General features: G+C 44.8%; 1 protein-coding gene across 1 annotated transcript in view; it reads right to left on the bottom strand.

Moving 5' to 3' along the window:
• LOC137367616 (uncharacterized) overlaps positions 1–24,698 on the bottom strand; it is a 105,928-nt gene extending 81,230 nt beyond the window's left edge. The window contains exons 1-6 of the mRNA XM_068028664.1: positions 24,638–24,698; positions 18,285–18,393; positions 16,673–16,772; positions 11,785–11,850; positions 11,405–11,493; positions 7,304–7,403 (exon numbers count right to left, since the gene is read on the bottom strand). Of these exons, the coding sequence (XP_067884765.1) occupies positions 7,304–7,403; positions 11,405–11,493; positions 11,785–11,850; positions 16,673–16,772; positions 18,285–18,393; positions 24,638–24,698 (525 nt within the window). The remainder of the gene's footprint in view (positions 1–7,303; positions 7,404–11,404; positions 11,494–11,784; positions 11,851–16,672; positions 16,773–18,284; positions 18,394–24,637) is intronic.
• Positions 24,699–25,323: the final 625 nt, after the last annotated feature.

The following is a 25,323-nucleotide window of genomic DNA, read 5'->3' as shown; positions in this document are numbered from 1 at the left end:
CTTGCCTTTTAACTTAAATAGTAATTTCAGTTCATTGCTAAATGTAAACAAAACAAAAACTAGACTTGACAGATTAACTCTTAAAATCAACTCACTAACCAAACTCCCTTCTTCACACTCTGTGCCCTCCAAGAGAGGCATATTCAACTTCACCTTACCAAGTGAAAACGGAAAATGCTGACTGTACTCAGCAAGTCTGGGGAGAGAGAAACAGAGTTAACGTTTCAGGTTAATGACCTTTCATCAGAACTGGTCAGTGACCTGAAACGCTAGGTAGAATTTTCACATTTTAGTCCCTAGCAAAATAGAGGGAGCTTTGCCAAGGCCCTTTAACTTTTATTTATTTATTTTTATTTATTTAGAGATACAGCACTGAAACAGGCCCTTCGGCCCACCGAGTCTGTGCCAATCAAGAACCACCCATTTATACTAACCCTACAGTAATCCCATATTCCCTACCACCTACCTACACTAGGGGCAATTTACAATGGCCAATTTACCTATCATCTGCAAGTCTTTGGCAGTGGGAGGAAACCGGAGCACCTGCCTATGCAAGACATCTAGCTCCAAAGACGCAGCCAGAAGTCACAACAGGACACAAACAAACAGAAGACAGGTGTAGCAACAGGGCAGTAGCAGCAAGGAGAGCACCAGAGACCTGCGTAATCGCAAGCCGATACATAAAGTCCACAGCAAAACAAACCTGAGACTAGACTCAGAGTGGAGTGATTCTCAGCCAGAAGACGAGCAGGTGTTTCACATTGTGCACCTGACACATTGGGCTGAATTTGGCGAAAAAACAATGTCGGCTCGCCTGCGCACGCCACACGTCGTGGAGCTGCCACGATCCGAAGCACGACGGCTCATTTACATAGCTGGGGCGGGCTGCCCCCCAATCACGTGGAGGGGGAGGGCTGTCCGTCCCCGGCAATGGCGCCAGCTGCCTATGCGAAGGTGCTGACACCATTTTTATAGGGCTTCTGAGCCCTACCTTTAAATTTAATTATTTAAAGCTAAAGTGAATGGAAAAAAATTTAACACACTACATTACTTTTGCCCCTCCCCCACAATAACAATTAAATTAATTATTTGCCCTCTCCCCCCCCCCAAAACAAACACTTGCCTTGTCCACCTGACCTTCCCCGCACCAAAAGTGCATAAACTTTAACCTAAAACCCTTCCCACCATCCCCTACACCAATGATGTCACTTTGACCCCGTTTCACCCCCACCCCGCACTGAGAAACATACCTCCTCCCCCCTCCCCACCAGTGTCCTGCTCATTTCCCCAGACGGGGATCTGAAGGCACAGGAGCACCAGCCAGCAGCAGAAAGATCACACCAGGATGTAAGGTAGTGGCAGAGATATAATTAATGCATTCATTTTAATTTATCTGAATACGTTAATGGAGGTCCCATTGCCAAGCAGTGGGGGACCGGGGGGGGGGGGGGGGGGGGGGTGGCGGGGGCGGTCGCCACAAGGCTTCGCCACCGCCAGCAATATCGGGCCGAGCCCTCCGTGCATTGGGGTACATGGTGGCCCTCTCGCAGAGGCACTTTCCGGCCCCTCCCCCGCCATGGGGAGTTTGTAAAATTCAGCCCACTGTGTTGATGAAGTCAAACAACTGAAAGCTTTTGCTACTATTAATATGTGCCCCAAGAAAGTTTACAAACTTACGCTCAAGACTAAGATTAACACAGGAGCTAGTGCAAATATCCTACCAATCCGAATTCTGAAGGATATGTACCGGGGTCGTTGGAAATTAATGATACAACCGACAACTACAAAGTTAACTGCATACAACAGGTCACCGATTCCTTGCAGTGGCACACTATCAATGAAATGCAGCTATGGCAAGTTGGCAGGGAAACCACAAATATTTTACTCGGTAGACAGGAGCAGACCAGCAGTGGCAGGACTACCAGCATGTAAGGACCTCAACATTGTGACTATCCACGAGGTCACCCAAATACCCATTACAGCATAAGACACCAAGGGTACCCTCTGTCCATGACTTACAACAAACGTACCCGGACAGGTTCGACACCATGGGAGATTTCAAAGGCGATGCCGTACTGCACCTCAGAGAAGATGCAATTCCGTCAATTGACCCTCCCAGAAAGTGCAGCGTGCACATACAAGAAAAGCTTAAACGCGAGTTGGATGACATGGAACACAATGGCATCATCCATCACAGAGTCTGATGCAGCTCAATCATATGTGTACTAAAGAATGATGGAGCAATCAGAGTATGTCTAGGTCCGAGGCATCTAAACCTCTTCCTAAAAAGATCTCCCGCACAAGATTCCAACACTAGAGGAATTGAATCCCAAGTTCAAAGAAGCTAACTTCTTTTCCAAGTTGGATGCTAAACATGGATATTGGTCGGTACACCTGGCTAAGGAATCTCGGGAAGTCACCATTTGGAAGATATTCCTTCCAGAGACTACCCTTCGGCTTTTCTATCAGTCAAGATCTGTTTCAGCAGCATATGGACAGAATTATAGAAAATGTGCCTGGATGTATATGCATTGCTGATAATATCGTGGTAATGGGCAAAACTAAAGAAAAACATGATCGAAATCTTCATTCACTGATGGCAGTAGCTCATCACAAAGAGCTCATTATTAACAGCAAGAAGTGCCAGGGGAATGTAAGTCGATAAATTTTTTTGGCTCCATCTATTCAGGTTGCAGAATCTGTCCTGACCCAGGCAAAGCTGAAGATGTAAGGCATATGCCTACCCCACAAGACAAGGAAGATCTACAGAGATGTCTTGGATTTTTCAACTTCTTGGCACTATGTATTCCAAACTTTTCTGACAAAGCATCATCACTGAGAGAGCTCATGAAGAAAGATGTACCATATGTATAGCAGGAGGACCATCAGCATATGTTTGAGTCTCTCAAACAAGCATCGTCAGCAGAAACCCGTACCCTGCAGTACTATGATCCAAGGAAGAAGACAATCCTGGAAGTCGACGCCTCACAAAAAGGGCTAGAAGCATGCATCCTGCAGGATGGCAAACCAATTGCATTTGGGTCCAAAAGTTTATCCTCAGTACAATCCAATACTCAAACATACAGCATGGAACACTTGCTCTGGTAATTAATTAAATTGTTATTGGGTGAGTGGGAGGCGGGCAAAAGTAATGTAATGTATTAAATTTGGAATCACAAAGTTTCATACCTACCTGTTCAGTAAGCAGTTCACTGTGAAAACCGACCGCAAACCACTGGAGATGATCCAGTGCAAACCATTGACAGGCTCAGCATCTTGACTACAGCAACTTTTAGTGAAAGTACAGGGGTACGACTTTGACGTCAGCTACAAACTAGGTACCAAAATGGTCACCTCGGATACGCTGAGCAGATTGCCAAACCTGAACAAGAATGGAGAACTCCCACTGGATCTACAAATAGACAGCATAGACATTGAGGTGAAAGATGTGCTCAAAATCAATTTATTGCATTTTGGTCACACAAATGTGACCAACTACAGTCAGAAACAGCCAATAACAGACAACTGAAGGCACTGGGGAGAGTCATCGTAGAAGGCTGGCCTGATATGGTAAAAGAGGTGCCAGAAACCCTCAGATACGTTTGGCTTTATAGAGATGAACTCGGTATCTTGACAGGCGTAACCTTCAAAGGAAAACAAGTGATTGCGCCCAAAGCTCTCCGACAGGACATCTCGTCACAACTTCACCAAGGCCATATGGGTATAGAGTGAAGATGACTGGTACGAGACACTGTTTATTGGCAAGGTGGAATCGAAACGTTAGTGAGGATGTGTAAGGCATGCCAGAGCCACCAACCACAACAACATAAAGAACTTCTACACCCTCACGAGATTCCATCAGTCCCTTGGTCCAAAATCGCCACTGATCTATTTTCCGTGAATGGAAATGACTTTATCTTAGTCACCGATTATTTCGCCAAATTTCCAATTGTCAGACAGGTAAAAGACACTTCAAGTGCAGCTGTCGCACACAATCAATGCGATATTCAGTCTGTTCGGTGCACCTGAAGAAATTATTTCCGACAATGGGCCACAGTATACAGACAGACCTTTCAGGGATATGTGTACTAAATGGGGCATAAACCATGTGATGTTCTCACCACATTACCCTAGATCTAATGGTTTTGCTGAGCGAATGGTTCGCATAGTTAAATCACTTATCCTGAAGTGTAGAACAAAACAAGATTTTCATGTTGCCATGTTACACCTCAGAGCTACGCCTCTGGATATGGGCTTACCGTCACCAGCAGAGATCATGTTTGGCAGACAAGTGAGAATGATTCTGTCAAGCCATCATCTGTCAAAATTCTCCGAGATGCAGCAGACACTGCTCGAAAAACAAGGGAGAATGAAGATGGTGCATGACCGACATGCAGTTATGGAACTACCTCAACTACACATAGGACAAAAGATTAGGGTCATACACCCCACAATGACAGCATGGTTACCCGCAGAGGTATCGAAAGTATGCAGTGAGCCTAGGTCTTATAAGGTTACAACATCTAATGGAGCAGTGTTGAGAAGGATCTGAAGCCAACTAAGAAAAGTGTGCAATACTCCAATTGCGCACAGTGGACTCGAAAGTACACACTCCGACGTTGAGGGTGCAATGGAACAACAGGACAACAACCAACACACTGACATGTCTACAAACCAAAAACAGCCAAGGGTGAAATCCACATCCCCAGAAGGTTATACCATAACAAGATCTGGAAGTGTTGTCAAACCACCAAAACGATATATGGACTCTTAAGCTTCTGCACTCAAATTTCATAATCCCTGTATAAATAATTTTGATATTGTCCAATTTTGTGTGTTTTTACTTGTTGTGTACAAGACTTATCTTTGGAAAGATAGGGGATATTGTATGATCGTTTTAAGAGTGATGTCCCTTCAAGAACTCAGTATGCTAATGAGCTAAGTACTAGAATGTAGCCATGTGACTGGAAGCCATAGTCACTTTGCACTGTAACACCCTGGACAAAGGTTCTGTATATAGTTTACTCTGTATTGTGTGTATTAGTTTAGCTGTTAATAAACCTTCGAGAGATCTTCAAGGAATTGGAATCCATGTACCTCACTGTGTTGCTTAAGATAACACAAAGAAACTCATGACAGTACAAGCATATTCCTAAATGCTCAGACCACTTTTAGGAGTGACTAGCACCGCTATATCTAAGGGAATATCTAAAGCAGGACCCTAAACTTGTAACACAATCCCTGAATATATCCCATCCAATTGGCAGGTACATCCAGTTGATCGGATGCAGTGATATGCAGTTGTGTATCAATGGTTCTAGACCTCATAAGATCTCATAGCTTCAGGTCAAACAAAGTCAGGAAACCTCCTTTCGATTAATACAAACCCCCTAACCCCAGCAACTGAAGAAAATCAGTATTCCTACAAACTGAACATCACTTGAAGGAAGCACTAAGGGAAGCAGATGATTAGAATGTACTTTGAGTTGGAGATTTCAATGTTCACCACCAAGAGTGGCTCAGTATACAACTACTGAATGAGCTGAGTCCTAAAGGATACAGCTGCCAGACTGAGCCACGTATATACCAATACATGGAAGTAAACTACTTGATATCAATCTCAACAATCTACCTGTTGCAAACACGTTTGTCCACAACAGGTTGTTAAATCCGCCATTGAAAGGATTGATGAAGTACATGTGCAAAAGATATAAACATCTAGTTCAGCTCAATATTTTTACACCCCTAGTTTTCACGATCATGCAAGCAGATATGGGGCAATGTCAGACCTCATATGGGAGCAATTAACATAGAAAACTGGCACCACAGAAGCCAAGTATCTAAGATAGACCCAAATCAGTAACTAAGGACTGGATTTTGTGTAGAGGCAGGACTCTGGCACCAGGCCAAATAGGTGGGGGGGGGGGGGGGGGGGGGAAATCCCACCTCAGCCTTTTCGTGTTCCCCTGGAGCGATCCTCCGGTCTTTTTACATCATAGTTTCACAAGCCGGGAACCCTGTCCACTTAAATACGAGGATCCCGTCTCCATGAGCTTCCAGCCAATCGGAGGGCCAACAGCTCAGTAGTATCGGCAATGCCACTGACAGCGGTGGCCAAGTCAGGTACTGCATAGGCTTTGGATCCAGGCCCAGCATTGGAAACCCAGACCAGAGGTAGGTGAGGTGGAGTCGCGGGGGCCAGTCCGGATGGCTGGGCGAGGGGGTGATTGTGGAGTCCAGGGGGAAGGGTGCCCTGTGGGGGTGAAGTGGTTCCTGGCAGGATCTTCCATGGGCCACAGATTGCTTCCCCCCACCCCACCCCCCAAAGCCCTCAGGGAGGGCGCCTCGTTTTACAAGGCACCCTGCGCCACTCGTTAGATCTCAGTGGCGGCGGGAAGAGGCCCTTAATTGGCCGTTAATAGGCCACTTCAGTGTGTCAATTGGCCTCTGGGTGGGAAAGATCGCTTGGCGACGGGCCCTCCACCCCCTCGTGATTCTGTGTGTCTCTGGCCCCGCCTCAGTGGGGCCCATAAAATCCAAGGCCTCCAGATTAGAAATATTACAGGTTCAGTATTAGACATCAGCTGGACTAACAAGGTCACTACAATTAGCTTCCTTATTATCCTACTGAGTCAGGGGCTGAGGAGACATTCCTGATCGGTTCCAATTTCTGCCCGATTCCAGAGGTCAGGAATTGAAACTGAGATATACCAGTCTATATAGTTCAGGACACCAATTGATGCCTTTCCCCACCAGGCCATTATGTATTTTTCAATAGAACCCATAGGCTGATTAATGGAAATCAGTTATCAAGTTACGTGAAAACGTCATAAAATCATTTTTAAATGATTGTTGTGATCAGAGATGAATCAGATTACATTTAAACTATGTTCTAAAATCTAGGCTTTTAAAGAAACTAAAAATAGAAGCGAGATTTTTTGTACAATATGCATACTTTTTAAGATACAAGTATATTTCACATTCTGCTTTAATCATTAGATTGTAATATGTAACGTAGACTCCACATTTCCTCAGGGGCTCCACAGGACCCCCATCAAAACTCTGACAGGAGACCAACAGAACACTGGAAAAAGACAAAGGACTCAGTTGGGCTAACATTTTCCGCCCTGCTTTGTAAGTGATTATATCTCTGCCACCCCTTACGAGGCAAACGTCATTAGGCGGACAGTGACATGGACAATCATCAGCCCCATGCAAATCAGGTGTCCTCTCACTGACTCCGCAAGCTCAGGACAGGGTCACGCAGATTTCCAGGACCTTGATGTTTCTGTTTAAAACTCACCTCCAAAACAAACTGCTCCATAACAAGACTGGTGACTCTATTCATCATTACTTCTTTCATTACCTTGTCAGCTTCTTGCACAGTTTTCCAGGCCAACTGACTGCAATGGATATGGTCAAGGAAGAATAGCAGAGTATCTAATAAGCAAAACACTGTGCATGGTAATGTGCATCATTGCGCTAATTCGGCACCTTTGAAAATAAAATCTCTGTATTAAGAAAGATTATAATCAGGTTAACCAAAGTTACTGCATTTAACTTAAGATTCAGAAATCCATTACTCACTTACTTGACTGGAACCTCAGTATTTTCCAAGCTGGTACATAACCTGATTATTTTCACCAACCTATGTTACTTGCATTAATTACAGTTGAGAGAAAAAACAGGAAGATCTCTAATTAAGTTAAATAAATAAAAAGGGTTGGCTTCCAACCTTGCATACTCCATATACTTGAGCTCAGCCAAAACTCTGCTGCCCATATCCGAACTCGCACAAGTCCTGTTCACACATTGTGCTTCTTGACCTATATTGGCTCCCACTCCAGCAGTGCCTCGATTTTAAAATTCTCACCTTTCATCAGAACCTGAAGTGCTAACTCTGTTTCTCTTTCCATAGATGCTGCAAGACCTGCTGAGTGTTTCCAGCATTTTCTGTTTTTATTTCAGATTTCCAGCATCCACAGTGTTTTGCTTTTGTTTTAAAATTCTCACCCTTGTTTTCAAATCCCTCTGTGGACTCCCCCCTCCCTATCTCTGTAATCTCCTCCAGCCCTATAACCCTCCAATTCTAACCTCTTGAATATCCTCAATTTTCAACACTCCATCACTGGTGGCCGTGCCTTCAGGTGCCTAGTCCCCAAGCTCTGAAATTCCCTCCCTAAACCTCTCTGCCTCTGTAGCTCTCCTCCTATAAGATGCTCCTCAAAACATACCTCTTACTAATCTTTTGGTCACCTGTCTTATGTGGCTCAGTGCCAAAGGTTTAATAACGCTCCTGTGAAGTGCTTTGGGACATTTTACACTGTTAAAGGCACTATATAAATGCAAGTTGTTGTTATTGTTTTAAGTTCTTTATTTTTCACTGCTGCTTTTGTCCGATTTCTCCAACATACCAAGTGTTATAAAGATTCCTTTTCTCTCTGGATAATGAAGGAAATCTAAGCTATAATTGAATCCATCAATTGGCAGAAATAGCAAATTGCATTAGTTATAGGGAACCAGCTGCAAGAAAAAATGTGTTGTGTTCTACAGTGTGAACAAAGGATCCTTGTTTACAGGTGAATGCGAACAAAAATAACTCCCACTGCTGCTTTTATAACAGCCAGGCTATGATTCATAGAGCATCACTGAATAAATCAGATATTTACTACAATGTGCAAAAGGGCAGAGTTACTATCTGGAAAATAAGGTAAGTACAACAATATTTACAGATTTACTTTGTTACGACCTGATGAGAAAGAGGTCTAGGGTTCCCTTTCAGCCTTCACCTGGTCTTACTGTAATAGGGTTTAATTTTAAACACACCATGTTTTTAGCTCCCCCTTGGTGAATCCTTGTTCACTGCTTTCCAGTTATAAGGCAAAGAAACCAGCATAAACTGGTTTTCTTAGGTTTAAAGAAGAAAGATTGAAATTTATTAAACTTGAACTCTAATTCGGTTGATGCCTACAGATACATGACATGCCCACGCTAGCATGCATATGTGATACAGAAAAGAGCAGAAGAAATAAAGTGGAAAAGTTTGAGGCACTATCCGAAGAGTTTTTGTTACAGTTCTTCGAGCTCACTGTAGAGTCCTTGATTGTAGGTAGATCTGGCTTTTCGTTGGGGCCCAGTATTCTTCTTGAACCTTGTTCGCTGCAGGAGACTTTTCTCTCTTGGGGTTCATGTGTCTTCAGTGGATTCAGAGGCTTGTGAAAAAAAGATGGGAGCAGACAGGAGCGATCTTCTCTGTCCAGGAGCAAACAGACATTCTCAGTTGTTTGTACAATTCAGAAAAACCCAGGTTGCCAAGCAGGTTAGGCATGTGACTAACTGGTTTGACCACATCTTGGATTGTATCACCTTAGCAGTCTCTGGAATGCTCCTCTTACCCACAATACCTGATGATCAATGTCCATTGTGGGTTGAATGGGTCAGGGAATGGTCCTTTGTCCTTCCAAGCACAGTCTGTTAATATGGAAATGTGTTTCTAGCCACGTCCGATCTGTTTAATAAGTCCTTTCTTCACTCCAGTTACAGCTTAAAGTCAATGTTCATGACAAAATTAATGTGCCTCATTCTTGGCAGGTGGGGGCCCAGCATGACAACTTCAATAAATAAGAAAGCTATGGAACAGAGATGATCCATCTGTTATAGATCACAAATGGAGAAATTACAGACCGCAAAAAAAAGTTATGTTTGTGATTATAAAAGTGATGTACAGCTTGAAAATTAAGCAAAACAAAGCACAGTAAGGATTTAAGCGCCAATATTAGTTAACTGATCCAAAATGATTCCTCATTATCTCTCGTAAAAATTATTGTGGAAAATTATATGATCCGAGAACTGTTCTCTTCTATCCAGCCTATTCATCATTCGGAGCTGGGCTACACCGTTGCCTTATCCAAGGAGTACACAAGACATGTTAATGATTTCTGCAGTGATAGCACATTAAAGATGGTGCCAAGCTGAGTTACATACACTGAATTAATTCCACTACTAAATGACATAATTGGCTGGATTTTCCTCATCCTGGCCCACAAGGTTTGGGGCAGGATTTTGGCTTGCCATCCCGACCCTGCCTTGAATTCAGACCAGTTTCAAGGAAATTCAGGGCAATGTTGCTGCAGGACCATGACTGCAGCAGTTGAAAAGGTGGGAAAGATATTAAAGGTACCACAGGGCCTGAAAGACCAGAACAGCACATTGAATGAGGACTGTTGTCTTCAACAGGGAAGAGATCAGAGGAGCCCTTAGTAGGTCTTTTCCTGGTGGAGCCATTCCGATCGCTGTGCTGGGCTTACAATCACAGTTATCAAACCCAGGCCCCACCTCCACCTGCATTTACATGCAATAAAAAAGAAGTCATCACCAACAGTTCTTGCAGAAGAGGAAAATCCAAGTTGGGGCCGTAAAGTGGTGGTAGTTCACACCGTCCAATTTTGCACCCATTCTCAGCACCAACCAGTCGGATTTTAGGCAGGACGAAGGAGAAAAGTCATCCAATATGTCCACACAGCAGGCTCTGGCCTGTATTACCTGCTGAGGTGGCTGCAATAAGAAACTTTCCAAATTGTTGTAATATCTTCTTGATATTGGAGATTCTTATTGACACATAACAGAATTTATATAGCATATTCCATGACCACAGGACATCCCAAAGACTTTACAGCCAATGAAGTACTTTTGAAGTGTTGACACTGTTGTAATGCAGGAAACACAGCAGCCAATTTGCACACAAACGTTCACAAACAACAATGTGGTAATGACTGGATAATCATTTTTTGTGATGTTGATTGAGGGAGAAATATTGGCCAGGACACCAGGCTAGCTCCGCTGCTCGTCTTCAAAATAGCACCATGGATCCTTTACATTAGAGGGCTGCATTTAACGTGTCATCTGAAAGACAGCATTGCCAATCAGTGCAGCCCTCACTCAGTACTGGAGTGGCAGCTTTTGATTTTTGTGCTCAAATTCTGGAGTGGGACTTGAACCCACAACCTTCTGAGTCAGAGGCAAGGGTACTACCACTGAGCCACAACTGATACATACAGAATATGGAGCATTTTACATGACTTTTACAAACAGAACATAATTTAAAATGGCAAACTGTCACATATCTCATCTTTTATGGATGCAAATATGCTGAGGATAGCACGACAATCTATCATGGAAAGACTAAATGCAGTATGAAAGGCATTAAACTAATGAAGACAGGAAAGCACAGTAATTCATTATTCAACATATTGGGTGGAGTTTTCTATCAGTGGTAGATGTTTGAAATCTGATTATGGTCAGATCAGATCTAACAGAACTGAAGGAAAGTGGTTAGGTACACGAGAACTCATTGGAATAGGTATTCATGTATGAATTATTGCAATCCAAGAATACAAAAGGATACTCAGCAGTTAAGGGATCCATTCCATCTGGAACTTTTCGGATATAGTCATCCATCAACTTCTCCACCATGTCATTGACTATTGTGTGAACCTAAAGGTAGGAAACACAGTTACAGTCTTAATAACCAATGCAGATGTTGCAAAACTCTCATACAAAAGCAAAATACTGTAGATGCTGGAAATCCAAAATAAAAACAGAAAGTGCTGGAAATACTCAGCAGGTCTGGCAGCATCTGTGGAGAGAGAAACTGAGTTAACGTTTCAGGTCAGTGACCCAAAGTTAAGCAAACGCAGCAGCCAATTTGCACACAGTTTGTTCCCACTGACTGCAATGAGATAAATGGCCAGATAATCTGCTTTAGCAATGTTCAAAGAAACATACTGGCCCGATCACAAGCAGAGCAACCCTGCTCCTCTTCGAAAATTCTATGGCATCTTTCATATCCACCTGAGAGGACAGACAGGGTCTCAGTTTAACGTTTTATCTGAAAGATAGCATCGTCAATAGTGCAGAACTCCTTTAGGACTGGTCCAAAGTGTCAGCCCAGATGTTGTGCTCAAGTTTCTAAGAGCAGTTTGAAGCCACAATCTACTTATACAGAGGAGAAAACACAACCACTGAGCCACAGCTGACATCATTATTTAATTACTCAATTAAGATTACTTTAATGTCACCATAATCATCAAGTATAAGTTATTATAAAATTGTAACATTTAATATTTCACATATGTAACCAATAATCTGGGAAGTGGGAAATTACAATGCGATTAGATTTCCATAAAAGTGGGCTAGCCTGATAGATGAAATATTCTCTCATTAGCCTTTAAGCAGCACCACCTGTAAAAAATATTTCCATTCCTTGCTTTACACTACTGCAATTTTTTTTTAAATTATGTAATTCAGTTCTCAGTTCCATTTTTCAAAGTGGCAAAGGCCAAATGAATTTCTAAAATATTATTTGACCATTTTTTCTGTATTCCATAGTGAAAGTTTATAAACTTGGCACTTTCAACCCAGCCTCGATGGCTATGGTAAATCAAATAATTTAGTACAAATTTATTCAATATTCAGAGTTGATTGGGGAAATGGGAAATAAATCTTGTACGAGTAGAGGACTTCTGAGAATGGGGTGAAAATATATGGCATAGCACAGCAATTTTATCAGCATCTGATCCATGCTGTATTTGACCTACTTGTGTTCTACATGCAGATTGGCTGCCAAAAGAAGAAAGGAATATTGCTGCTCTCACATTCTTCTTCTTTGGCCTCCTTATCTCGAGAGACAATGGGTAAGTGCCTGGAGGTGGTCAGTAGTGTGTGGAGCAGCGCCTGGAGTGGCTATAAAGGCCAATTCTAGAGTGACAGGCTCTTCCACAGGTGCTGCAGAAAAATTTGATTGTCGGGGCTGTTACACAGTTGGCTCTTCCCTTGCGCCTCTGTCTTTTTTCCTGCCAACTGCTAAGTCTCTTCGACTCGCCACACTTTAGCCCCGCCTTTATGGCTGTCCGCCAGCTCTGGCGAACGCTGGCAACTGACTCCCATGACTTGAGATCAATGTCACAGGATTTCATGTCGCGTTTGCAGACGTCTTTAACGCGGAGACATGGACGGCCAGTGGGTCCGATACCAGTGGCGAGCTCGCTGTACAATGTGTCTTTGGGGATCCTGCCATCTTCCATGCGGCTCACATGGCCAAGCCATCTCAGGCGCCGCTGACTCAGTAGTGTGTATAAGCTGGGGATGTTGGCCGCCTCGAGGACTTCTGTGTTGGAGATACGGTCCTGCCACTTGATGCCAAGGATTCTCCGGAGGCAGTGAAGATGGAATGAATTGAGACGTCGCTCTTGGCTGACATACGTTGTCCAGGCCTCGCTGCCATAGAGCAAGGTACTGAGGACACAGGCTTGATACACTCGGACTTTTGTGTTCCGTGTCAGTGCGCCATTTTCCCACACTCTCTTGGCCAGTATGGACATAGCAGTGGAAGCCTTTCCCATGCGCTTGTTGATTTCTGCATCGAGAGACAGGTTACTGGTGATAGTTGAGCCTAGGTAGGTGAACTCTTGAACCACTTCCAGAGCGTGGTCACCAATATTGATGGATGGAGCATTTCTGACGTCCTGCTCCATGATGTTCGTTTTCTTGAGGCTGATGGTTAGGCCAAATTCATTGCGGGCAGCCGCAAACCTGTCGATGAGACTCTGCAGGCACTCTTCAGTGCGAGATGTTAAAGCAGCATCGTCAGCAAAGAGGAGTTCCCTGATGAGGACTTTCCGTACTTTGGACTTCGCTCTTAGACGGGCAAGGTTGAACAACCTGCCCCCTGATCTTGTGTGGAGGAAAATTCCTTCTTCCAAGGACATGAACGCATGTGAAAGCAGTAGGGAGAAGAAAATCCCAAAAAGTGTGGGTGCGAGAACACAGCCCTGTTTCATGCCACTCAGGATAGGAAAGGGGTCTGATGAGGAGCCACCATGTTGAACTGTGCCTTTCATATTGTCATGGAACGAGGTGATGATACTTAGTAGCTTTGGGCATCCAATCTTTTCTAGTAGTCTGAAGAGACCACGTCTGCTGACGAGGTCAAAGGCTTTGGTGAGATCAATGAAAGCAATGCAGAGGGGCATCTGTTGTTCGCGGCATTTCTCCTGTATCTGACGAAGGGAGAACAGCATGTCAACGGTCGATCTCTCTGCACGAAATCCACACTGTGCCCCAGGGTAGACGCGCTCGGCCAGCTTCTGGAGCCTGTTTAGAGCGACTCGAGCAAAGACTTTCTCCACTATGCTGAGCAGGGAGATTCCACGGTAGTTGTTGCAATCACCTTTGTTTTTATAGAGGGTGATGATATTGGCATCGCGCATGTCCTGAGGTACTGCTCCCTGTCCCAGCACAGGCATAGCAGTTCATGTAGTGCTGAGAGTATAGCAGGCTTGGCACTCTTGATTATTTCAGGGGTAATGCTGTCCTTCCCAGGGGCTTTTCCGCTGGATAGAGAATCAATGGCATCATTGAGTTCCGATTTGGTTGGCTGTATGTCCAGCTCATCCATGACTGGTAGAGACTGGGCTGCATTGAGGGCAGTCTCAGTGACAACATTCCCCCTGGAGTACAGTTCTAGGTAGTGCTCAACCCAGTGGTCCATTTGCTTGCGTTGGTCAGTGATTATGTCCCCTGATTTAGATTTGAGGGGGGCGATCTTCTTGATGGTTGGCCCAAGAGCTCTCTTAATGCCATCATACATTCCTCTGATGTTTCCGGTGTCAGAGGCCAGCTGAATATGACTGCATAGGTGTTGCCAGTAGTCATTTGCGCAGCGCCTGGCTGTTCTTTGTGCAGTGCTTCTGGCTGCTTTAAGTGCTACGGATGTTAACTCGCTGGGGGCTTTCTTGTAGTTCAACAGTGCAATGCGCTTAGCGGCTATGACAGGTTCCAGCTCTTCAGTATGAGGTTGAAACCAGTCTGCATTCCTCTTCGCACGTTTGCCGTAGGTGGTCAAAGCTGACTCATGGATGGCGTCTCTGATGTGGGCCCACTTGGTCTCAGCATCCGCTGTGGGAGTGTTTTGAAGGGCTGACACAAGTGAATTTAGAAATTTTTGTAACAGCTGTGGGTGAGAAATTCTGCTCGTGTTGATGCGCGGGTGGCCCTTCTGCTTGGAATGATGCAACTTCTTTGGTCTGAGTCTAACCCTGCTGTACACCAGGGAGTGGTCGGTGTCGCAGTCCGCACTGTGGAAGCTGCGTGTGATTTGAACACTGTTTAAGGCAGCTCGCCTTGTGACAATGAGGTCCAGCTGGTGCCAACGGCGCGATCTTGGGTGTCTCCATGAAACCTGGTGACAGGGTTTAGTGTGAAAGAACGAGTTGGTGATGCAGAGGTTATGATAGGTACACAACTCAAGCAGTCTCTGCCCATTCTCATTCATCCTTCCAATGCCATAGCGCCCAAGGCAGGAGGGCCATGAGTCATGGTCGGCCCCAACCCTGGCATTAAAAGTCCCCCAGCAGGAATATGCTTTCGGTGTTGGGGATGCTGCTAATGATGTTATGGAGTTCCTGATAGAACTGATCTTTAGCTTCAGGTGGGGAGCAGAGTGATGGAGCATAGATGCTGAGTAGGTGTACTGGGCCAGAGGTGGTGAGCAGTCGGATGGACAGTATGCGTTCCGAGCCATTTGAGGGTGGCTCTATCATGCTGAGCAAGGAGTTTCTGATGGCGAAGCCCACTCCATGCTGTCTTGGTTCTTCAGGATCCCTGCCCTGCCAGAAGAAGGTGTCGTCTTGCTCTGCTAGAGATCCACTCGTGGGGAGGCATGTCTCCTGAAGTGCTGCAATGTCTACATTGAGTCTGCTGAGCTCGTTGTTAATGATGGCGGTCTTCCAAGAATCATTGATTTGTGTAAGGTCTTCCGACAGGCCAGGACACACAGTTCTGACGTTCCAGCTGGCAAAGCGAAGGGCTGGTACCTTCTTTCCTTTTTTCGTGTTGTTTGGTGAGGTGTTTCAGTCCACCTTTCGGGCAATGACCCTGAGCTCCAAGCACCCATTGAAGCAGGTGGACTGTGGCGGGCGGTAGCTGTCCAGTGAGATGCAATGACCTCTCCCACCGACAAAGGCAACCCGTGGCGCCCAGTTTCTACGCCAATTTATCTGGATTTATAACCCGTAACTGCTGCCTTCCGTGTTGTTTCAGACGCTGTGAGGCAACTATGGAGTGACCTCTCCATGGCGCATGCCTGGGCGAATTTATGGAGGTTGAGAGTTGCCCAGTCATCAAAACCCCCCTCTCGACCTTTCTGGTGGGGTCCAAAGGAGTGCAGAGCATGACATTTGGCACCGGTATGGCTGCAGGAACTGCCGGAAACATGCCAAAGGTGACACATGACCGCCTACAGGGTTCCGCTCCGGATTATTTGTTAGGGTTTCCTCCCTTAGCCTTGGTCTCTCCCGAGACTCCCACAAGGCAGTGGGGTTGTTAGGGCCCCTACACAGGTGTAGGATTATGCCGGTGGGAGGAGGGGATGCGAGGGGGAGGGGTGGAGGGAGGGGGGTGCGAGGGGGAGCTGGGAAGGAGGCTGTAAGGGGGTGGGGGGGGGGTGCAGGGGAAGGCTGGTACGTGGTTGCGAGGGGGTGAGCTGAGAGGGTGGAGCAGGGAAGGGGAAGTGGGGGGTGGAAAGGTGGGGGGGATGCGGTGGGGGAAAGCGGGTGCATGTAATAAGCTATTTCCTGCTCTCACATTGCACTAAACAAAAATCCTCAATACTCACCATGTTGATGTCCCTGATCTGATATGGTTCTGCCCCAACAAATATAGAATCCTCATTATATGAGGGTAACCTTTTCTCACTGTCTCTAGAAAATTTCTCTCTGCAATGAATACAATTGAAACATTTTACAAATGCATTCACAGCTTTTATGAAAGATAAGTTATAGGCTGTGCATTGTATTTTCTTTCAAATACAAATCTATTGAAAAGCAAGATTTATGGATAAAGCCTTTATTTTTCAAACCCAACTTCTAATTTGTCATCAAGAAAGCCAAAACCACCTCCATAACATCACCCATATCCACCCTATCTTAGCCCATTGCTCATTGAAACGCTAATGTACGTCTTTGTCATCTCTAGACTCAATTGCTCCAATACTCTCATAGCTGGTCTCCCAACTACCACCCTCCATAGACTTCAATTTATCCAACCTCTACTGCTTGTATCCTATCCTGATTCAAGAATTGGCTCCCAGTCCCTCAAAGCCTCAAATTTAAAATTTGAGCTGATTATCCATTTAATAGTGGAATGAAAATTCTTATCAGTCTGCATTAATAATACTTCACAAATGAAAAAATTGAAGGTTACAGAAGTGTGGAATATACGTATGAAAGAGGATTTAGCATAGTATGCACTCTAACAGGGAGTGGCCCTGAAACTGAAGGTTACCATCTCTGCTAGAGCAACTCTGGCCCACTAACAACCAAACCTGTAGACTGCAACCCAACTCCCAGGTCACGTAATTAGTTGAAGCAAGTATCTCATGCCTGGACATGCACAATAGAGATGCCTGTCTTGACTGACATGAGGAAAATGGGAGCAGCACCCCACTGTTCTTGTGTTGGAGCTGAAGAGAAATCTGAATTTTCTTTTCCCCCAAATTTTTCAAAGAATCCCATTTAAAAACAGTTATTCAGTATTCAATGTTTCTTCAAACAACCTTAATTTTCTGGTTAAGCAGGTGATTATGATATTGCTGAACGTAATTATCTATGATTATTTTACTTATTTATGCACAAATGCAAGACAACATATTCTGTGATGGCTTTTAATCATCATCCTTCCTGACCTCATTTTTTTTTTGCATTTTCTGCAAAATCAAAGAAAAATAACTTTCTGTTGAGAAGTTTTCTATAGGTGCTGAAAGATGGGATTAGAATGGGTGGCTGTTTATTTCAGCTGCGCAGACATGATGGGCTGAGTGGCCTCTTTCTGTGCCATAACTTTTCTATGGGTCTGTGGTTTTCTATGGCTCAGTAAATAAGATAGAATTTATTTGAATAACATCAATGACTGAAAGATTTATGCCAAATTGACAAATGTAAGTTCCACATTTTGGTCCTGGCATTGTGGACGGAGTTGCATGAAGCATCACAGTAGAAATCAGGTACTTCGACATGGCAAAGAAAAGGGGAAACTGTCAAGTGAGTTACTCTAATCTGCTCTTATACATCTTCAAATTGTCAGATACAGAACAATGCTGATATAAGGCCTGGAGAAGCTCAACCACGCGCCCTCTTACTGATGTATTTTAAACAAGGCAAACCAAACACTAACGCATGCAGAGAATTTAACTGTTTTAAACATTTGTATATCAAAATAAACAAAAAAACCTTAATTCTTGAATTCTGTCTTCCATGGCTGGAAGATTGTTCCTAATCTGAATAATTCGAGCCTGCAGAGCACTCTGATCATCATGCATGTATGAGGGAACAATAAATTCTGTCAACAAAACAAAGTAGAAGTGAGATAAAAAGACATTAAAGTGATAACATTGAATAACCTTATTTTTATTCGTTTCATGGGATGTGGGCGTAGCTGGCTTGACCAGCATTTATTGCCCATCCCTAATTGACCTCGAGAAGGTGGTGGTGAGGTGCCTTCTTGAACCGCTGCAATCCTTGGGGTGTAGGTACACCCACAGTTCTGATGGAAGGGAGTTTCAGGATTTTGACCAAGCGACAGTGAAGGAACAGCGATATAGTTCTAAGTCAGGATGGTGTGTGGTTTGGAGGAAACTTGCAGATGGTGGTGTTCCCAAGCATCCCAAGGGGCGGCACAGTGGTTAGCACCGCAGCCTCACAGCTCCAGCGACCCGGGATCAGTTCTGGGTACTGCCCGAGTGGAGTTTGCAAGTTCTCCCTGTGACCGCGTGGGTTTCCGCTGGGTACTTCGGTTTCCTCCCACAGTCAAAGACTTGCAGGTTGATAGGTAAATTGGCCATTATAAATTGCCCCTAGTGTAGGTAGGTGGTAGGAGAATGGTGGGGATGTGGTAGGGAATATGGTATTAATGTAGGATTAGTATAAATGGGTGGTTGTTGGTCGGCACAGACTCGATGGGCTGAAGGGCCTGTTTCAGCGCTGTATCTCTCTATGACTCTATCTGCTGCTCTTGCCTTTCTAGATGGAAGAGGTTGCGGACTTGGAAAGTGCTGTCAAAGGAGGCGTGGTGAGTTGCTGCAGTACATCTTTTAGATGGTACACACTGTTGCCACTGTGTGTCGGTGGGGGAGGGAGTGAATGTTGAAGATGGTGGGTGGGGTGCCAATCAAGCAAGCTGTTTTGTCCTGGATGGTATTGAGCTTCCTGAGTTGTTGTTGGAGCTGCACTCATCCAGGCAAGTGGAGAGTATTCCATCACACTCCTAACTTGTGCCTTGTAGATGGTGGACAGGCTTTAGAGAGTCAGGAGGTGAGTTACTCACTGCAGAGTTCCCAGCCTCTGACCTGCTCTTGTAGCCACAGTATTTATGTGGCTGGTCCAGTTCAGTTTCTGGTCAATGGTAACCCCCAGAATGTTGATAGTGGGGGACACAGCAATGGGGAACGCCATTGAATGTCATGGAGAGATCGTTAGATTCTTTTTTGTTGGAGATGGTCACTGCTTGTCACTTGTGTGGCACGAATGTTACTTGCCACTTATCAGCCCAAGCCTGAATGTTGTCCAGGTCTTGCCGCACATTGACATGGATTGCTTCAGTATGTGAGTAGTTGTGATTGGTACTGAACATCATACAGGCATCAGCAAACATCCCCACTTCTAACCTTATTATGGAAGGAAGATCATTCATGAAGCGGCTGAAGATGGTTGGGCCTAGGACACTAACCTGGGAACCCTGGCAGCAATGTCCTGGGGCTGAGATGTTTGACCTCCAGCAACCACAACCATCTTCCTTTGTGCTAAGTATGACTCAACCAGTGGACAGTTTTCCCCTTGACTCCCATTGACTTCAATTTTACTAGAGCTCCTTGATGCCATACTCTGTCAAATGCTGAGTCGATGTCAAGGGCAGTCACTCTCACCTCACCTTTTGAGTTCAGTTCTTTTGTCCATGTTTGGACCAAAGCTGTAATGAGGTCAGGAGCTGAGTGGCCCTGGAGGAACCCAAACTGAGTGTCACTGAGCAGGCTATTGCTGTTTAAGTGGCGCTTGACAGCACTGTCAATGACACCTTCTATTACTTTGCTGATGATCGAGAGTAGACTGATGGGGCGGTAATTGGTTGGATTGCATTTGTCCTGCTTTTTGTGGAGAGGACATACCTAGGCAATTTTCCACATTGTCAGGTAGATGTCAGTGCTGTAGCTGCACTGGAACAGCATGGCTAGGGGCGCGGCTAGTTCTGTAGCACAAGTCTTCAGTACTGCAGCTGGGATGTTGTCAGGGCCCATAGCCTTTACAGTATCCTGAGCCTTCCGACGTTTCTTGATATCACATGCAGCAAATTGAATTGGTTGAAGACTGCAATGCTGGGGACCTCAGGAGGAGGCCGGGATGGATCATCCACTTGGCACTTCCGGCTGAAGACGGTCACAAATGCTTCAGCTTTGTCTTTTGCACAGACGTGCTGGGCTCCTCTATCATTGAGGATGGGGATGTTTGTGGAGCCTCCTGCTCTGGTCAGTTGTTTAATTGTCCACCGCCATTCATGATTGAATGTGGCAGGACTGCAGAGCTTTGATCTGATCTATTGGTTGTGGGATTTCTTACCTCTGTCTATTGCATGCTGCTCCCACTGTTTGACATGCAAGTAGTCCTGTGTTGCAGCTTCACCGGGTTAACACCTCATTTTTAGGTATGTCTGGTGCTGCTCCTGGCATGCTTACTTGCACTCCTCATTGAACCAGGGTTGCTTCCCAGGTTTAATGGTAATGCTAGAGAGAGATATGTCAGGTCATGAGGTTACAGATTGTGGTTGAATACAATTCTGCTGCTGCTGATGGTCCACAGAGCCTCATGGATGCCCAGCTTTGAGCTGCCTGATCTGTTCTGAATCTATCCCATTTAGTCACGGTGGTAGTGCCGCACAACACGATGGAGGGTATCCTCAGCGTGAAGACGGGAATTTGTTTTAGCAAGTTTTAAATAAATCCAAGCAAAAATAAATTGTGAAATGATAATCAATAGTTGATAATGATATTGATTTTTTTTTTATGATGCCAGATAAAGCAGCATAGAAAATGTAGGAAAAACAAAAAAAGAGATTGCAGGAAGACATAACAGATTGTGGAGTATTTTGCTTTTATAACAGATTGTGGAATAGGCAGATACATAGCAGATGAGTTCTATGCAGAGAAATGTGAAGTAGTAGGAAAAGGAAAAGTGAAAGGAAGTATAGTTCCACCATCTCCACCATACCGTGGCTGCAGTGTCTACTATCTACAGAACACACTGCAGCAAGTTTCCAAGGCTTCATCAGCAGTGCCTCCCCAACCTGCAACAACTAGAAGGACAAGAGCAGCAGGTACATGGGAACACCATGTTTTTCTAATGCTCGCACTGATGAAGGCAATTCGTTCCTTTCAGCAGATTCATCTTTAGAAATCTCCACTTCCCCATCTTAATGCCTCTTTATTGATTTGAGTCCTCCATTAATCTGCTCCTTGGGTGAAATGTTTCCTGATATCAGTCCTGAACTTGCCTTTAGTTGGTTTGTCCCATTGCCCTACAGTCATGGTATAACTCAAAACAATGCCCTGGATTTACATTTTCTGCTCTATTTACCAGTTTACGTACATCTGTCGGGTCCTCGCTCAATCACTTCACCGCAATGCTGAGCGATGCAGTGGTTCAAGATGGCAGCTCACCACCATCTTCTCAAGTGATGGACAACAAATGGTGGACTTGCCAGCGATGCCCACATCCCATGAAAGAATATAAAAAAAATCATTTTGAAATGATTTCAAAATGCCCTTTGAGCTCAGTCGCATTAACCCACCTCCTTCTCATTATCTGCATCCATTCTTGTACTTACTTCCCTTGTTCCTCAGTGATTAATACTGAAAGAACTGCTTAATGCAAAATCTGATTAAAGCTTCAATCATTTCAGCCAAAGTGGTTAATTCCACTGATCGATGGGGACTTTTTAATTGTTTGGATCTCCACTGACACAGGTTTAAGAAACAATCACAGCTGTAAGGAGGAATGATATGCTAGATGTCATAACTGAGGAACAAAAAAGGGGAAATCACACTACTGGGGACTGGATTTTACCAAGCCCATGATGTTGGGCTCAGTGGCAGGGGGACCAGAAGATAGTTGCAGCAGAAGCCCGTCACGGCGCTTGAAGTCAGAAGGGCCCAGCCCAATCCTCCCGACGGCGGCAAGGCTCTGTGGCAGCCCCCCCGCCACTGGGTGATGGGACCGCAATTTCAATAGGCCCGCTGCGATCCTCAATGCAGCAGCCAGCACTCCTGCACCTTCAATTCCCCGTCAGGGGAAAGCCAGTGTGACACTGGTGGCAAGGGGGGAGGAGTTGGGATTTCCAGTTGGGGGGGGGTGGGAGGGAGGGGAACAGGGTCAAATAAACATAATGACTGTAAGGGATGCTGGAAAGGGGTGATCTTTAAACATTGGGCAGTCTGTGGGGGGGGGGGGGCGGCGTCGGCGTCAGATTTAAAAGGGACGTGTTTTGGGGGGAGAAAGGGAAAATAATTAATGTGATTATTATTGAGGGGTGGGAAAGGGGCATTAGAATTTTATTTAATAAATTTTGGGGGGGGGGGTGGTGGAAGGGTATCTTTAAAATTTTAAATATGCTGGCAGGGCTGGCTGCCCTTTAAAAATGGCGCCAGCGCCTGTGCACAGGCAGCTGTCGCCATTGCTAGTGCGGACAGCCCGCCCCCTCCACATGATTGGGGAGGTGGAGGGCAGCCCTGGCCATTTAACTAAGCAGTCACGCAGGAGATGGCAGCGGCTCTAAGGCGAGCTTACCGCCAAGAGCAATGGCAGGCTCTTAAGATCCAGTCCTAGGAGTGTACTATAGACCCCCAGTCAGAGGATGACAGAAGAGCAAATATGTAGGCAAATTCCTGAGAAGTGCAGAAACAATCAGGCAGTAATAGTGGGAGATTTCAATTACCCTAATGCTAACTGGGATAAAATCAGTGTAAAGGTACAGGGGGCGCAAAATTCTTAAAATGCTTTCAGACTAACTTTTTTAGCCAGTACATAGCAAGCCCAACAAACAACTACTTGCAGATAAAGTGGGATTAGATTGGGCGGCTAGTTTTTTTGGCCAGCACAGACACCATGGGCTGAATGGCCTCCTTCTGTGCCGTAATTTTTCTATGGTTCTATGATTTCTATGATCTCCAAGTCATACACCATTGTGACTTGGGACAGAATATCACCACTCCTTTATTGCTGCTGGGTCAAAATCCTGGAATTCCCTACCAAACAGAATTGTGTACTACATATGGACTGTAAAGGTTCAAGGCAGTGGCCCACTAATATCTTCCCAATGGTCACAAAATGCCAGCCTTACCAGTAATGCTCATATTCTGCATACTAATTTAAAAATAAATATTTTAAATGCCATGGAGGAAAGAGAGATCTAGAGATGTAAATACCTTTGAGGTTGATATTACCCAAGCCCTGCTCTGCCAGTGGAAGTGTGGGTAATTAGACTTCTATCCATCAGATTTCCCTGGCCCTGACCCCATCCCAAATTCTAGGGATTGGACCATTTACATAAAGGGTTCCTACACCCACACCATTTAAGGCACTCGCTGGGAATCCACCCAATTGTGAAGCAAGAATTCTGGAGTAGCAAATTATCCCTCTGTAGGGTAAGGATAGGCGGCTCCAGCCAAAGCTTTTTGAAACTTAAAAAAAAATCTATGATTTTAAAGTTGACACTTCCTTAACTGCAATTCAATTCTCTGCAATTAATTTTTATTCAGAAAACTGCATTTTGCGCCCCTTTCTGCCAGGATGTCAGCCCAGCATGCAGTACACCCACACTACGCACCCACTCTCATCAGAGGCAGAACTTTCTCCTCAGCCAGAAAAAAGTGCAAAGATTTAGTACAAGCCAATCCCAAACTAAACTACAGTCTCCTGTCTGCCTTGCATCGGAGAAGAACACTCCCAGATAACTGAGGTCCATGATTCTTTAAATGGTAGAATAGGTCACAAGAACATAAATGGTACTTTTTATTTGGCTTTCCTGACTAGTTTTTAACCCCCACTTTACATTATTTCGAAATTTTTCTCAGTCTGCCATGCTAACAAGAGCAGCTTATTTCTGGAAAAATGCTGTTTTTGCCCTTATCCCCCATACATTTTCATATTTGACTATGTTGCTTTTTTAAAAAATCCCTCTGATTACACTATTATTTTATTTACTGATACAGCACTGAAACAGGCTCTTCGGCCCACCAAGTCTGTGCTGACCATCAACCACCCATTTATACTAATCCTACACTAATTCCATATTCCTACCACATCCCCACCTGTCCCTATATTCCCCTACCACCTACCTATACTAGGGTCAATTTATAATGGCCAATTTACCCATCAACCTGCAAGTCTTTGGCATGTGGGAGGAAACTGGAGCACCCAGAGGAAACCCATCCAAACACAAGGAGAACTTGCAAACTCCACACAGGCAGTACCCAGAATTGAAACCGGGTCGCTGGAGCTGTGAGGCTGCGGTGCTAACCACTGCGCCGCTCTGTTACCCTTCTTCTGAACTGGTATGTTTTTGTTCTGGACATCTTGTGCACTTTGACCTCCTGGCATTCTTCCATAAGTCTTTCTGTTTTTACAGGTAGGTGAGAGATTGAGGTATTTTTATTCAGAAACCATTGGTGCAGATGGTGGTGCTGGAAGAAAAAAGTCAGCATACCTCAATTAGCACAAGTGGCTCAAGAGAACGGAGGACTAATTGGACAGAAAAAAAAACTAAAGAAAAACACTAAAGAAACAGCTACCATACACTTATCTTAATACTATTGACTCCTTTGATGATCTCCACCATACAGACTGCCATCTAGCAATGCCAGGTACCGTTTCATATGCTTGCTCTTATATCTGACACACCACATGCTAGAATTGCAGGAAAAAGTATGCGGAACCAACATACTCCCCATCTATAATAATAATAATACTCAGTTTTTGTCTATCCACACTGTTTTGATTGGTTAGTTTAAGGGGCATGTCTGTTGGTGGGCTTATTTGGGGGGCGGAGCGTGGCACACTCGGAAGCTTGTGGGGCACGTGGAGGACTGGAGCATGTAACGCACATGCGACTGCCAATGGTTCGGGGTGGTGGTGGTGTGGAGATTGGAGGAGAACAAAAACAATGGAGGGTAAGGGGTGCCCAACAGCAAAGTTACCCTGGCTAGAGAGATTGTTTCCATGAGGG

This window comes from Heterodontus francisci, chromosome 1 (genome assembly GCF_036365525.1).
Source record: "Heterodontus francisci isolate sHetFra1 chromosome 1, sHetFra1.hap1, whole genome shotgun sequence".
In the NCBI taxonomy this organism is placed as follows: Eukaryota; Metazoa; Chordata; class Chondrichthyes; order Heterodontiformes; family Heterodontidae; genus Heterodontus; species Heterodontus francisci.
Note: the sequence above shows the minus strand (reverse complement) of the source record. Positions and strands in the feature narration are given on the sequence as shown.